The 14635-nt window shown below is 57.3% G+C and overlaps 1 protein-coding gene across 2 annotated transcripts in view; it reads left to right on the top strand.

Annotated features, from left to right (window-relative positions):
• Window positions 1-176: 176 nt before the first annotated feature.
• Window positions 177-14635, top strand: part of MOB2 (MOB kinase activator 2) — a 71244-nt gene continuing 56785 nt past the window's right edge. Inside the window, exon 1 of one of the 2 annotated variants that reach the window (XM_040639676.1) lies at window positions 177-268. In XM_040639676.1, coding sequence (XP_040495610.1) covers window positions 252-268 — 17 coding nt within the window. In that variant the 5' untranslated portion in view covers window positions 177-251. Of the gene's footprint in view, window positions 269-3034; window positions 3166-14635 lie in introns of those variants that run through there. The other variant, XM_040639678.1, reaches the window with a different exon arrangement.

Raw genomic sequence — 14635 nt, forward strand, 5'->3', positions numbered from 1 at the left:
GGGGGGAGGTGATGGAAGGGGGACAGGTGGAGGAGGCCGGAGAGGAGGGCCCGGCTCAAGATCCAGGTTGGGCTGGTGGGGCCGCGGAGGCCGCCGGGACTACGTTTCCCGGCAGGCGGCGCGCGGTCGCGTCACTTCCTGCGGCGCCCGCGGCGCGCGTGTGGGAGTGTGCGAGCGAGTGTTTACTTCCGGCCGCCGCCGCCGCCGCGGGCTGAGGGCCGAGCGTGTCGGGCGGCGGGCCCCGAGCAGCCATGGACTGGCTCATGGGGTGAGTTGGGCGGCCGGGCGGGCCGGCCGGGGCCGCGGTGGGGGGCGCGGGGCGCGCTGCGGGCGGCACCGGTCAAGGGCGTCGGGCCGGGGCGGAGTGGGCTGGGCGGGCGAGGGGCGTCTCCTCGGGGACGGGGTCGCGGACGCGGTCGCAGACGCGAGCCGCTCGGAGCGGGGCCGGGGCCGACCTGGGCAGGACAGGCGCCCGCGCAGAGCCGCCGGGGGTCGGGCGGCCGGGGACGTCGGGCGGCAGCCGCTCTCGCCGGGCGCCGCGGGGAACTGGCTCTGGAAGAAAGAACTTTCACGCCGGCCGGGCACAGTTCCTCGGAAGCGAGGACGAGAAGCCGGACGGCCCAAGTTTGCTGGCACGGCCGCGGGGCTCGGGGCGAGGCTGCAGGGGAGGCAGGGTGCCGCGGGCGAGGCGTCCACCGCGGGCGGCGGGCCGGAGGGTGGAGTAGGAAGGAAGCATCGGGCCGGCAGCCGCGGGCGGCTCTCCCTGCGGTGCGCCGTGTGTGCGGCTTGCTGGAAACTAGAGCAGCAAAGGTGAAACGTCACGTCGTCTTCGGAAAGTTGCTCCGACTCAAGGGACTCTTTGTCAAAACTTTTCTGTGTTTGAGGAACGAGAAGGGCAGGCACTTCTCGCCAGCGGCGTGGTCCTTCTCCGGCTCTGCTTAGCTCTCATTTTCATCCCCCCCCCCCCCGGCAGGGCAGGGCACCCAGGGGCTTGGTCTGCGAGTGGGGAGCTGTTGCCGTTTCCCCGGGGCTGGTGGACGTGCTTGTCTGACGCTGAAGTCCTGGAAGGGAGGCGCAAGGTCGGATGGACGTTTTGTTTCTGGGGACGGCGGGTGCCTGCACGGCGCAGGGCAGAGGGGAGGGTGCCGTCAGGATAACCGAGGAGATGGGTCAGACCCATCCTGGCCTGCAGGTTGGCTAGAGGCCAGTGAAAGGGAAGCCAGGGGAGGTGAGCCCACGAGGGAGGGGTGGATCAAGAGGCCAGGGAGGAGTGCGGAGCATGGCCAGGGCAGGCCTGGGGCCAGAGTGCAGGGCTCAGGGCAGTGTGCCCACGCTTCGGAGGACCACCGTGGGGCCGCTGCTCAGCTGGCTTCTGGGAGAGGCTGACTGCCGTCCTAGCCCGCTGCTTGTTAGCCCTGTGACTTGAGGCGATTGCTGCACGTCTCCAGACCTGCTCTTGTAAAGTCTTTTGTGAAATGGGAAGTGTAGGGCTCTGGAAGGGTAAACTGAGGTATTCGAGGAAACTGCTTCGCACACTGCTTGGCATTGGTGAGTATTGGCCACTGTTGAGTACTGAGGTAGGTTTTGTAGGAGGCCTTTGAACCCACAGGCACTGAGTGTGCAAGCAGCTGTGTGTGCTTTATTTTGAATCATAGACACTTTCTGCCTTTATTGGGACGGGCTGTGTTGGAGGCCACCTGGCTTCCCAGGGGGTCTGTTTCAGGGAAGTAGACTATTGATTGGGTGGGTTGAATTCCCCGTGCTTTGTGTCGGAAGTCCGGGGCTGTTCAGGAGGCCGCTGATGGTGAGATTGTGTGTGATTATCGGGTGTTCCTGTCCAGAAGAAGCAGGTATTCTGTGCTGAAAACTGACCAGCAGTCAGTCTTTTAAACAGACTGGGTTCTGTGCTTTGTGGACTTTACTGTCATCATTGTGAATATCGAGATAACCCCACAGTTAGGCTTACCAGGGACTGATTCTTGAGGCCCTTGTCAAGACTTTGGGAAGCAGGCAGTCATCTGGGTGAGGTCAGTAGAGCACTCCCCTCCTGGGTCCTGTGCTGAGGAGGGCGGTCCAGGTGCTGGAGGAAGACAGCTCTGAAAGGGACACGGCCTGGAGCTGCTGCTTCCGTGGGCCCTGGAACGGGAAGCAGCCTTCACTGCTGCCTGGCTATAAGATAGGCAGTTCCAGAGGACACCAGAGATCTCAAAAGAGGGATGAGGACGGAGTTTGGTTATCTTGGTGTGTTTCTAATTTTAGCGGATTGCACAGTGGACATTGTAAATTATGAATCCTTTGACAGTGTCTTAATTGTGAATCCCCTGCCCTTTTTAAACAGAAGTGATAGGATTTCAGTTGTTAAATAGTGATATTCCTCCAGAGCTTCTTTTCAAGGTGTTATCACGGGATGTGAGAGCTGGGAGGACCCGTGCCCTCTGTCCCTCCCACATGTTTACTGAGCATCTGCTGTAGAAAGGAGGAGGCTGAGGCCTCTGCTTTCCAGCTGCAGGGCGAGTGAGTGAGCAGCAGAGACCCCAGCTCTGCCTGCCTGTGGTCCGACCCTCCTTGAGGAGAGCCAGCCAGTGGCAGGTGAAGGAGCTTGCCCTGCCAGGCGCCTTTTGTGTGATCAGTGCTGGGGCTTTAGTTGGCCATTAACTCTAGCTGGTTTTCAACCTGGAAGAATTGAGGAAGTGTGTTATTTTTGACTATTTCTTGATTATTGTTTATGACATCACACCGTTCATTATCCATTATCACCTAGGTAGTTTGGAATATGGTTTTCTCATGTTTTAAACAGTTTTTGTTCTTTTTTTTTTAAAGAAAGAGTTTCTCAGCATTGGTTCATCTCAGGTGACAGTGTGGACTCTGCTGTAGTAGCAAATACGGCTCCCGCCTTCTCTGCTGACAGCTGTCGCAAGCAGAGCAGCGAATGGACGCACTTCCCTGTGACAGAGAGTGCTTTGCTGAGTAACACAGGCGGCCTTATCTGAGGAAAGGGAGGTCTTGCAGGAAACCTGCCGGGGGAAGCCAAGAATAACACCAGCATGTTACAGCTTGCTGTTGGAGTTTGCTGAGACTTATTTGGAGAAGAATTCTGTGATGTGTAGCTTGCATCCGTGTGTTTTACCATAGTCCCTTCTGCTCGGCTTGGAGCTGGCTGCTGAAGTAGGTGTACGGTAATTTTTCTTACTTTTTATAAAGAGTAATTTCTAACTTGAAAAAGGGTCACCACTTGTGTGGCCGTGTCTTCGGTCGTTGGCTAGCTCCCTTCTGGACAGCTGATGACAGGATGTTGCCCTTGCCAGTGGGAAGGAAGTGAGCCCCAAAAGAAGTGCTCCCTGAGCTGCATCAGATTCCATGTGGCCCAAGACTGTGAGGGGCCCCATGGCACAGTGTGTGGTGGCGTGGGGAAAACTTTTGTCTTGTTCTCTACTGGCAGTGACAGGCATTTGTGAGCAGACGATAAAAGTGCAGTTTAATTTTTACCCAACAAAGCACAGTCCAGAAGCTTCCAAGCATCGGGGAATGTAGAAGAGGAAATGCACCTCCTCCCACTTCGGAGTTGGGGGAGCAGATCAGCCCTCTCATGGGTCCTGGGTGGGGCCGACAGGGTGGAGTTTGCAGGGACATGCCCGCCCTGCACCCTCCATCCTGGGCCCGCAGCCAGGGAAGGGGCAGGCACACACCAGCCCCCTCCCTGGGGCTGCCGCTGCCCTACTGCTCTTGGAGCAGTGGTGAGGTGGGTGAGGTATGTAGCTGAGAGCTCTCTGGCTCTGGCTGGAGATCCACCTCTGGGGCTGGCGGTTGAACGTGGAGCGCGATGGAAGTTGGTGCTCTTGGTCAGCGGGCAGGTATTTCTAAATGGCTGCAGGGCTTTCTGGCCTGTCTGGCTTTGCCTTCAGGAATCTTGCGCTCAGTTGAAGGAGATAGAATCCTGTGCGTGTGTACCTGTGTGGGCATTTCGTGGGGTGCTGACGACTTTGTCATTGCACTTTGCCTCAGGGGAGGACCTTGCCTGGGACTGACAGACCCAACTGTGAGGACGCCCCGACTGAACTTGATTGAGTTTCTAGACTTCTTTTTAACAGCCTCGTTGAGGGATAATTTACATACAATAAAGGTTTCTTGTTTTAAGTATAACAATTAGGTGACTTTTAGTGAAATCACAGGGTTGTGTGGCTGTCAACGCAGTTTAACTTGCAAATGTTTCCATCAGCCCAAAGGAGCCTTGTGTCCATCAATAGTCACTCCTTGTCCCCTGGGTAGTCACTGATAGACTTTCTCTCTCTCCAGATTTGCTGATTCTGGGCATTTCATACAGATGGAATCATAAAATGGGGTCTTCTGTGACCGGGTCACTTAGCATAATGTTTTAAAAAGTTTGTTCGTGTTGTGCACATATCCACCGTCAGTCCTCTTCGTTGCCAAATGATATTACAGGGTACGGAGATCTGCATGCTTTGCTTCTCTTTTGATATCTGGATTGTGCCCACTTTTTGCCCGTCATGAGTGATGCTGCTCTGACCCAGCCTTTTCCCACAGTGAGCTGTACCACGTCCTCAGCTGAGGAGACCGCCGGGTCCTGACTGCATTCACTGTGTGTCGTGGGCCTGGCCCTGCACCTCCAAGATCAAGGAGACAGCTTCTGCTTTCTCAGGCTGGCACAGGAGGGCCACGGACACAGGGGGAACGGAGCACGGAGGAGTGAATGAGGTCGAACTGGAAGTGGGGAGGCCAGGCTGACAGGGTGGCTCAGAGCAGGGGCGCTTAGTTGGCTCCTATGTGAAGATGCCTAGGAATTTTCCAAGTAAGAAGGAGGAAATGTTGTGACCCAGGCCTGTGCAAAGGCACAGAGGCATAAGTGGCAAAAGTGTCCTCTGGCTGTCGACCCCCTTGGAAGCTGTGACTGTGGAACCCTTCCAGGGACAGCCGCTGTGCCGATGGTTCCACCCAGGCAGTCCTTAGGGCCTGGGTCTGCTGAGGTGCTTGCCTGGGGCTGATTTGCGTTCACATTCCCTTGGAAGAGAGCAGCAGTCACATGGACCCCTTCGTGGGATGAGCCCTGTGTACCCGGGAACTCTCAGCAGCACCTCATTTCTCATTTGTCCCCGTGCTTGGAGGGTCCCCTGGAAGCCTTGTGCAGGATGTCCTCGAAGTTGTGCGAGATAGGACGGGAACTCACCAGAGGTGCTGCAGAAACGCTTTGTGGGGGAGCGGGTGGTTGGGCGGGAAGTGTTGTCGGCCTTGGGCAGGGCATCCTGTCTTCACTGCAAGTGCTTCGGAGACATCAGCTGGGGAGGGCCCAGCTCCGACCTCATCGGTGTCCTGCCTCTGGCCTTTGTGCTGCTGTTCTTACCACACGTGCCACTGCCGAGAGTCCTGGAAAAGCCAGACGGCACTGGGGCACTGGCTGCCCGACCTTGTTAACAGCTAGCCGCAGCTTGGGAGGGGTTCCCTGGGTACAGCGGGGGCCGTCGTCAGCTGTGAGGTCTCCTGTGCGAGGGAGCCGTGGCCTTCGCTGTGGCCATGTGGTTTGGGAAGATGGGTGTTGGAGGCCTCAGTGGGGATGCCTGTGCTGGTGTTCTATTGTCCCAGCATTTCCTGCATCGCCCTTGTGGTGGTCCTGGAACTCAGGCACAGCCAAACCCCACGCTCTTGATTTTGTTGTGAACGTGCTTAAGTGGCAAGTGAGGTACTCGGTGAGGCACTCTCTGCACTTTTTTCGGGCATGTGGACACGGAGCTAGTCAGGGAGCTGGTCTTGATCCCCGCTGGTGACTCGTGTGTGCCTTTCCTCCTGCCGGTGTCAGCCTGTGTGGAAGGGGAGGTGAGTGCTGTTCCTGTCTGACTTGGCGGGAGTGCCTCCCGCTCTTTGTCTCCCCATGTTTGTTTTTCTTCCTGTACAGGATTTCTCCTGGCTGGGGCACACCCGTCCATGGTGCGTGCTGCTCTGTAGAATCGTGCCTGGGAACATGGAAGTAGGAACAATCGAAACTGAGGAGTGAACTGTGGAAGCTTAGAGAAGGAGGAGGTGGTGGTGGGTGCGGTGTCCAGGCCATGTGGGAGCTGTGGTGCTGTTCTTGCATGGAACCGTGTGGCTTTGGTCTGTGGCCACATTCACGTTGTCACCTTCTGGTTCCTTTCTCTTTGAAGACCGTTTCCTTTGCTAGCTTGAAAGAGCTGATAGTGCACAGTTGCTGGGGTGGGACATTCATTCTTTTCCTTCCTGTAGCTGTTCCTGGGTACGTCCCAGGAATAGCGTGGTGTGTAGTCACGACCGACGACGTATCGCACCTTTTTGTTTGGAATGTTGTTGGTATGTTGGGTTATGGTGGCAATTTTTGGTGTTACTTGAGCGTTTCTTTTTTTTTTTTTTTAAAGATTTTATTTATTTATTTGAGAGAGAGAGAGAGACAGCCAACGAGCGAGGGAATACAAGCAGGGGGAGTGGGAGAGGAAGAAGCAGGCTCCCAGCAGAAGAGCCTGACGTGGGGCTCGATCCCAGAACTCCGGAATCACGCCCTGAGCCGAAGGCAGACACTTAACGACTGAGCCATCCAGGCGCCCCTACTTGAGCATTTCTGATGGTGATTCTTGGTTACTGTGAATTGAGCATTTCTGTGTAGGGTGAGGGCACGGAGCTCCCACAGAGGCATGCCCCTTCTCCTCCAAAAGGCCGGCTGACATTGGAAAGCAGGGCTATATGCCGTCTTTTCCCTTAGGATCAAAAACCTTTCCCCTCCAGCCTTTGCACCAGGCTGTCCCTGGGCTAGCAGACTGTTCTCTCTGAGAGCATGGCAGCTCTGGAGTGCCACAGTGTCAGGGCTTGGCCTGCGCTGCCCACACCCAGAGGAGTGGTCAGCCCCTACTTCCCTTGGCTGTGTCCTCTAAGGGCGGCAGGAAGAGGCCCCCTCCCCCCCAGTGGCTTGCAGGTTGGACTCCCTGCAGTAGTGTAGGCGGCTTAGCCAGGGTGTGGGTGTGTGTTCCACATCCAGTCCTGGGGTCCACCATACTTGGCCCAACTGTGCCAGATAAACGTGTCTCTCTTCTAGGGCCTATCTTAGCAGTTTCTCAGCTTGGGCTTTGGGTGGTGTCCGTTGCTGTGAAATGAACCCCAGAACTTAGTGCCTCCAAACGAGGACCACCACCTCTCCCAACTCTGTGGGTTGATGGGTGGGGGCCTCAGTTTCCCCATATGGCCTCTCTGCACGTGGACTCTGGAGCAGGGTTCTCAGATTTTTGGTCCCTCCTTACAGTCTTAAAAATTATGGAGCTTGTATGGGTTATAGCTATCAACATTTATCATATTAGAAGTTAAAGTCAAGAATTTGTAAAAAATATTCTTTAATTCTTTAAAAAGAATAATAAACCCAGCGTATGTTAGCATAAAATTTTTTTCAATGAAAAAATAACTATATTTTGCAGAATAAAAAGCATGACAAGAATGGTCTCACTTTTTGCAGATCTCATGAGCTAGATCCTTATATCTACTTCTGGGTTTATTCTGTTATAATCTTACAAGTCTCATCGCGTCTGGAAAGCTCCACTGTTCACGGGCGCGAGAATGGGAGAGGCGAGTACCGTCTTCATGTGGTTAGAAGAGCTTTAACCTTGGCCCCTAGGCCACACTTGAGGCACCATGACAAGGGCTCTGTCTGCGTGCACTTGCTCCAGAGCAGAGCCACGGTGGAAGCTGTTGAAAGATGAGTGTCGCCTCTGCTATCCTGTGTTGCTCAGACAAGTCACAGAGCCACCCAGATATGGTGGGAGGGGACAGACTGTCCCTCTCGAAGGAGGGGTCTCCTGTGTGGGGAAGGGGTGGTGGCTGGCAGCCCCATCTGCAGACCAAGGCACATGGGTGGGAACACTGGGTGTGTTATCACTGGGGGTCCGGGTGTCCATAACAGCTCAGAGCCTTTCCTCCGGGTGGCAGGTGAGGTCTGTCAAGAGAAGGTGCCCCTGTAGACTTTTCTGCACAGAGGTGTTTAGGACAATGTGGCTTAGGGACCGGATGCTTCAGGATTGAATCCCAACTCTGCAGCTTCCTCAGGGCTCCCTGAGCCTCAGTTTGCTTATCTGCAGCACAGCCCCAGAAGCCCCCTTCCTAGCAGTGGTTGGGGGATTTTGTGAGATGTCCACACATAGCGTGGGTACACCTCAGGGGTTGTCGTGGAGAACCCTGCCTCCCACAGCTGAGACAGGGCTTAGCACCAGCCTGGCCCGTAATTCCTTCTTGGAAGCCCCCGAGAGGGGGTGGGAGTTGTCCCTCTCCTGCCTGCCCCCCACCTGGATCTTGTTGTGGTGTGTGGCATGCGTGCACAGCGCCCGCAGCAGCACAGCGCCCATGGCCACCTCCAGGCAGGGCCCAGTGCGTGCAGGGTGCGTCCCTCTCACCATCCTGCTGCCTTCCCTCTCAGCATGTCCTTGCCGAGAATCTCACGGCGCTGCAACCCCTGGAGCGGGGCTGCCGCCCAGCATGTCACTTGGTCACTGTCACATCTGCTTGCTCTCGGAGAGCTGCTGTTGTGTGCAGGTAGCCCTGGTGTCCTGGTCCCTAAGGAGAGCCCAGTCTGACAGCCACACCGTCCTGTGGGCACAGCTCCTCTCAGGACTGCAAGGTTGGCACCTGGAGTGTAGCCCAGGGCTTTTGTGGCAGGTCTGGCTTTCAGGATTCCTGCGGGCAGAAGGCAGGGGTATAGGGACTTGGCATGCTCTGAAGGCTGCCTGATGCCATCCCCAAGTGGATAGTGCCTTCCATCAGTGGCCTGCCCATTCCCAGAGCTGTGGGGCCCAAGCTGGGAGAATGTCGTCATGCTAGGCTTGCCTTCCCCTGCCAGATGCCAGCACCTCTGCTGAGACAACCCTGTGTGGTCGGAAAGGCGCTGGCGAACCCCGTTTACTCTCCCACCTCCACCTTTGTGCTGTGGGGCTTGCCAGGCCGCCCCTTGGGTTCCGTCCCCATGCCTGTCCTGATGCCATTGCGGGACGGCTCACACGGGATGCTGCAGCACTGGGTTCTGAAGGCACAACCGCCTTTGCCATCGAAGGCTTGGGCCTGTGGCTACATATTCCTTGGGCTCTGCCACCTTCTTCATCGTGAGTGTGTTCCTGGTGCCAAAGCGGGGAGGCTGAGGGACTGCCAGCCTGGGAGGTACAGCTGGCCCTGGCCTGGCCTCACCGAGACTGGCTCTTGGTCAGCGCCTGTTAGCTTTTCCCAGACTGTTGGAGAGGTGTGTCCTCGCTCCTGCCCGCACCCACCTTGTCCATCTTTCCCCTCCGTCCTGGCCCTCCCGCACAACCGTCTGGCCGGAGTATTCTTCCTATGGCAGAGCTCCGTATTTCCTTCTTCTGTTGCCTCTCTGCTGTGGGCAGCTGCACATAGACCCACTTCTTACCACACTTCGCCTCGTGGGCTCAGGTGCCCCACCTGTGCCAGCTCCTGCTTCCCACCCCCACCTCCTCCTGTGCCGTCCCAGTGCCAAGACCCCACTGCCTTTCGTCCTCGTCTCTCTGTCCTTCCCTCCCTTCCTTTCTTTCCCTCCACATCTGGGCCTGCTGGGATGGTCACGCCTATGCTGGCAGTGCCAGGGCAAGGCAGTGAAAGTCAGGAGCAGAGGCCATGCCCAGCGCCCCCACCTGTGTGCGCGTGGCCCCAAAAAGGAGGCATCTGCTTTAGCATGAGCCACACGCCCCCATGGAGGTGTCTGATCCTGAGTGAGCGGTGCCCCTGTCCGTTCTCCATCAGCTCGGCCCTCTTGGGGCGGGGGGGTGTGTTGCCCTGAACCTGCTTCAGGACTCACAACATTGCCTTTCACCCTGGCCTCATTTCTCTCAAGAGCTTGTTGAGGCCACAACAAGGGGTCCATATGAGCTGAGGTTAGGCTTGCCTCTGGACCTGGGTGACCATTTCTCCTGGCCACGTCTCCACCTGCAGAAAGAAGAAGCAGGCTCAGCCCTGTGAGTGCCAGCAGCACAGAAGTAGCCACCATGTCGCAGGTGGTCTGTGGCTTTCACAGTGCTTGTCCCCGAGAGGGCTGCCGCCTTCTCCTTGTCTGCCCTCCCTGGGCAGGCCTTGGAGGAGGGCGTGGGGACCTGGCCTCAACTTGGTGCTTTAGTTGCTGTCAGGCAGGTGATCTGGTGAGAACCAGGGCCATGCCAGCGACACTCCACAGACAGGAGACTATGTCCCTCGTCGAACACATGTGGCCCGTCAGCACAGGACACAGAGCCAACAGCAGGTTCCAATCTCGTAGGTCCCCAGATCCCACGCTCAGGGCCCGTCGGCTCCGTGCAGCCTCCCGGGTAAGCTCTGGCTTCTGCACACAACTGCGGCCCCTCTGGCCCATCCTGTGGGTTCCTTGGGAACTGGGGGGTCATGGAGAGGAGCACGGAGGATAGTCCCTCCAGGAAGGAGAGGAAGGTGGGCATTAGCACCTAGCTCCAGCCGCTCATTAAGTAGGAGCTTCCAAAACAAATATGCCTCCAGGCTGTGGCTGTTTTCATGTCAAGGCTGCTCCCTGCCTGCTGGCGCTGTCTCCCCCTTACTGTCAGCCCGAGGTGTGGGGACAGCTGGGGGGACGGAGGAGGGGGGCTAACTGGGAGTCGGTTCCTGTGGCGCAGATAGCTGCCCATGGCCACGTGTCCTTGAGGCCCCATGTCCTTGAGGGTACCCGGCCTGGTGTCCCTCTGGAGGCCGACTCTGGAATGTGAGCAGCACTTGCCAGCCAAAGCTTTGGCCTGTTGTGTTCCTGCTTGTAGGCCGCTTTGGCCTAAGGGTGCCTTTGGGGAGGGGTTACGCCAGCCCATTCAGCAGCACGTGAATGCATGAGTGCCCCGGCCACTCCGGGCCACCCCACCTCAGAGTGGAAGGAAGGGAAGACTGAACTTTACTGGGAAGGTACTGCAGGTCAAGGGTGGGGGCAGGGAGAGGGGAGCAGGGGATGGGGATTAGGGAGTGCACGTGTGATGAGCACTGGGCAATTGTATCTCTGAAGCTAGTCTTACACTGTAGGCTGACTAATTGGGATTTCAGTACAAACGGAAACCCCCATCCGACAGCAGGCTTCAGAGCACACGGCCTTCCCCTCTGACAGCCGTACAGTGGTGTCGAAGTGCCAGCCACCAGCCCCTGGGGCCGGCCTCTCCTTCCAGGCAGTTCACCCTTTCCGCCGCCCTGTCTCTGTTTAACTCTGGCTCACTGAAGCAGACCCCTTTGATGGGTTCACCAGGACTGCCTCCATTTCAAAGAGCGGGGGCACCAGCATAGCGTTCCCAGCAGGGGCAGTGCGGGGGTGCCTGAGAGGCGATGTTTACCGAGTCCCCCCAGTCCAGCAGCGGGTCCAGCAGCACAGAGGGCACTGCAGGCCGATGGGAGACAGCTGGGTGCTCTTGTCACTGCAGCTTTGTCTTGGTGGTGCCTTCCTAACTGCTGCCGGCGGCTGGAAGTGAGGGTGTGGGCAGCCGGAGTGGTTTTGGCGCCGACCCTAGCATGAGGCCTTCCTAAAGTCCTTATCCTCTTGGGCTGTTTCATTTCTGTAGAAGTGGGAGTGAGCCATTTTCCTTTTCTTACTGCATGGTGGCCATGGTTGTAGATGATCGAGGTTGCCCACGTGGAGGTGCCTGGCACTGGGTGGCCAGTGAGGGTGGGTGAGGATGGGTCAGTTGATGGGGAGGAGAGGGTGGGAGCTCCTGGGTCTTCCTTACTCCCTTCTGGTTGCTCAGAAGGATGGCCGTGTGGTGTTGGTCTCCTTGGGGTTGTCGTTTGTCTTCTCAGACTAACTACGTGTGGTGGCCCTGCGTCAACACTGCAGATGCGAGCTAGCAGCATCAGCTTGGTTTCCGTGCCCACCAGCCTCTACTTCTGAAGGGTGGGGACTGACTCGCACCCGCTTTGGTTCCCCAGAGCCTGGCGCGTTGACACACTCAGGACCCAGTCCCTGCGTGAAGCGAGGGATGCTCCCGTTGCCCTCGGCAGCATTCCGCGGAGTAGGCTGCCGGTGGGTCTCAACCTGGAGTGATCGCACCTGCTGGGGAGGTTTTGCTTGGAGATGTTGCAGGGGTTGGGTGGGGGCTTCGGGCCCCTGGTGGTTAGAGGCCAGGGATGCTGCTTAGCATGCCATTGTGCCAGGACGACCCCACAGTGGGAACGATCCAGCCCCAGGTGTCAGCCCTGTGCAGGGGAGCCAGCCTGGGCCAGGCCAAGACCTCACGGCTGTAGGCGGTGAGTCACGGGAGGTGCCCTGAGCAGCTGCAGCCCTACTGTAGGGCTGCCCCGGGCCTTGACTGCTGTCTGAGGTGCTGGTGATTGTCACTCCCGTGCGTGTGGCTTGGTAGGCAGAGAGACCTGCAGAGCCAGGCCAGAGGGGGCCTGTCACAGCATCGTGGGTGCATTTCCCCAGCCGATTGGGTCGGGATGTGTGGGGGAAACGTGGGATGGGTAAAAGGCTTCCATGTGCTGTGAGGGGCCGTGCCCAGAGCCACCAGAATGGACGTGTGTGTGTTGTTTCTAGTGGCTGCACTCTTGAGCCAATACCGTGACCTCTATGGAGAGTGCTCTTTGAGGCCCAGGGAGGAGAGTAGCGGGGGCAGGTGCAGGGGGCGCTGGGCCACCAAAGAGCATAAGACAGTAGAGGTCCACTTGGATGTCCAGGGAGTCTACCAAAATGTTAAACCCTCCTGAAGAGTTTCCTGAGTGTAGACGTGCTAACACTTGTGTACTCCAGAGTTGCCTTTTGAGCGCCGCCGGGTGTTCGTTTGTGGCCCTTGCTGGCGTGGCGTTGAGGGAGCTGACAGAGTCCCTACTCCCATGGAACTTGGTTTCACAAGTCCGTTGTAGAAACAGGAAAACACAGAAAATGAAGAAATCAAAAAGTGAGTGATCCCACCACCCATAGACCATGGCTCTACGCTGAAAACTGGTGTCACACTGGGTGCAGACTTGCCCAGCAGTCAGCATCTGTGGCAGGAGGTTAGGGTGGCCGCCTGTGGATGTGCCGTAACCCCCCCCAGTCCTCTGTGGAGGGGTGTTTAGGGTGTCCCCCCGGCAGACGGCGGTTCTGAGCACCCTTGCACGTCCGTCGCTGCCCAGCGTTGGCATTTCCTTGGGTAGAATTCTGGAAGGGGACTGGCGGGCTCTGAGAGAGGGCCTTTGAGGGCCTTCCTGGAGAGACTCTGCCCACTCACGTTCCTGATAGCATGCACTCACCTCTGCTTTGTGACCAGCTGCCTGTGTTACTCTTTTATGAAAAAATCTTTGCCACTTTTGTAAGTAAAGAGGGGTGTTTGGTTAGTGCACGTTTCCTAGAGGAGGGCTGGCACTGACGCTCTCATGCTCTGGGCCCCCGTGTTCTTGATGAATCATCTGTCTGCTCTTTGTGTGCAGAGCGGTCTAGCTTTCTTATGACGGGCCTGAGTTCTGTATACTTTAGGGGTATTAATCCCAAGTATTAAGAATTTAGAGTTTGTTCTTAAAGGAACAAGAGCAAAGACAGAGTGGGGGAGATGCTCGAACTGGCCCAGTGGGACCCCAAGTGGGACTACCCCCATGACCCTGCTTCTTGCTGTTTCGTGAGGGCATCAGTTCATGAGCTGAGCACGGTGTGCGTGCGGCTGTACCGGGACCTGGCTAGAGAACCCGGAGCGGTCCAGGGTGTGCCAGGACACCAGAGTGCTGGCTGGGGAACAGCCATGCCGCAGCGTGTGAGCGTGTTTGGGCCGAGAGAGCAAGCCCCAAGCCCTCAGCTTGGCAGCTCCAGGGCATAGCCTGGGGAGGGCTGTAGGCACAGACTAGAGCTTGGCGCTGTGCCCCGCCCTTTTCCTCCTGGCTGGTGTGTGGGGGTGATCTTCTCAGCATTCCATATTTTCTTGTACAGTCTTTATCATCACCACCCCACATGCACACACACGCATGCGTGCACACACACACACACACACACACACATGCATTATTGGAAGTGTGTGTACCATTGTCTTGTTCTCTTGGGAAGAAATTCAGTTCATATGGTGTCATGAACTGTTCAGGAGCCCCTTGCTCGCCTAGTGCCTGTTGGGGCTGCATTTGGTCACTGAGGCTGCAGAGAGTGAGAAGGCAACAGGGCATGGAGCAACGTGGAGAACCTAGAACAGGGTTTCTCACAGTGCCCCTCAAGGAGTGCTCATCTCTGAGGTGCTGGATGGGAAGCCCTGGCTGAAGCGGGGGTCCTCTTGGAAGCTCAGGGGACAGCAGTTCTGGCTCTGAGCAGTCCCCAGGAAGATCACGATGTGAATGGTTCACACAGTGGGCAAGTCATACTCCCCCAGCCCTCTTCCCAGTCTCTCTGTCCCGTGTCTTCTTGGTTCTTAGGGTGAATGAACAAAGAAGGGCTGAGAAGGAATCTAGGCCGCTAATGCTGTCCTCACCCACCCCCCCCAGCCCTGGCCTCCAACTGATGATGGGCTGCAGAGAGGAGTCCTCCCAGGAGGCCCGGTGTCCTCTCAGCAGTGATCCCAAAGTATGTTTTCTTCTTGTTGTGGATGGTGTGACCTTCCCTCCTGTGCTGGGTGAACTGGGTGGTGGCCCAGGGCAGAAAGTGCGCCAGGCCTGAGGCTGCCCAAGCTTTCCTGAGAGTCCCTGACGCGGGCTGTGCAGCTGAGGACCG

The sequence above is a fragment of the Ursus maritimus genome, unplaced genomic scaffold (assembly GCF_017311325.1).
Source record: "Ursus maritimus isolate PB19 unplaced genomic scaffold, ASM1731132v1 scaffold_23, whole genome shotgun sequence".
In the NCBI taxonomy this organism is placed as follows: domain Eukaryota; kingdom Metazoa; phylum Chordata; class Mammalia; order Carnivora; family Ursidae; genus Ursus; species Ursus maritimus.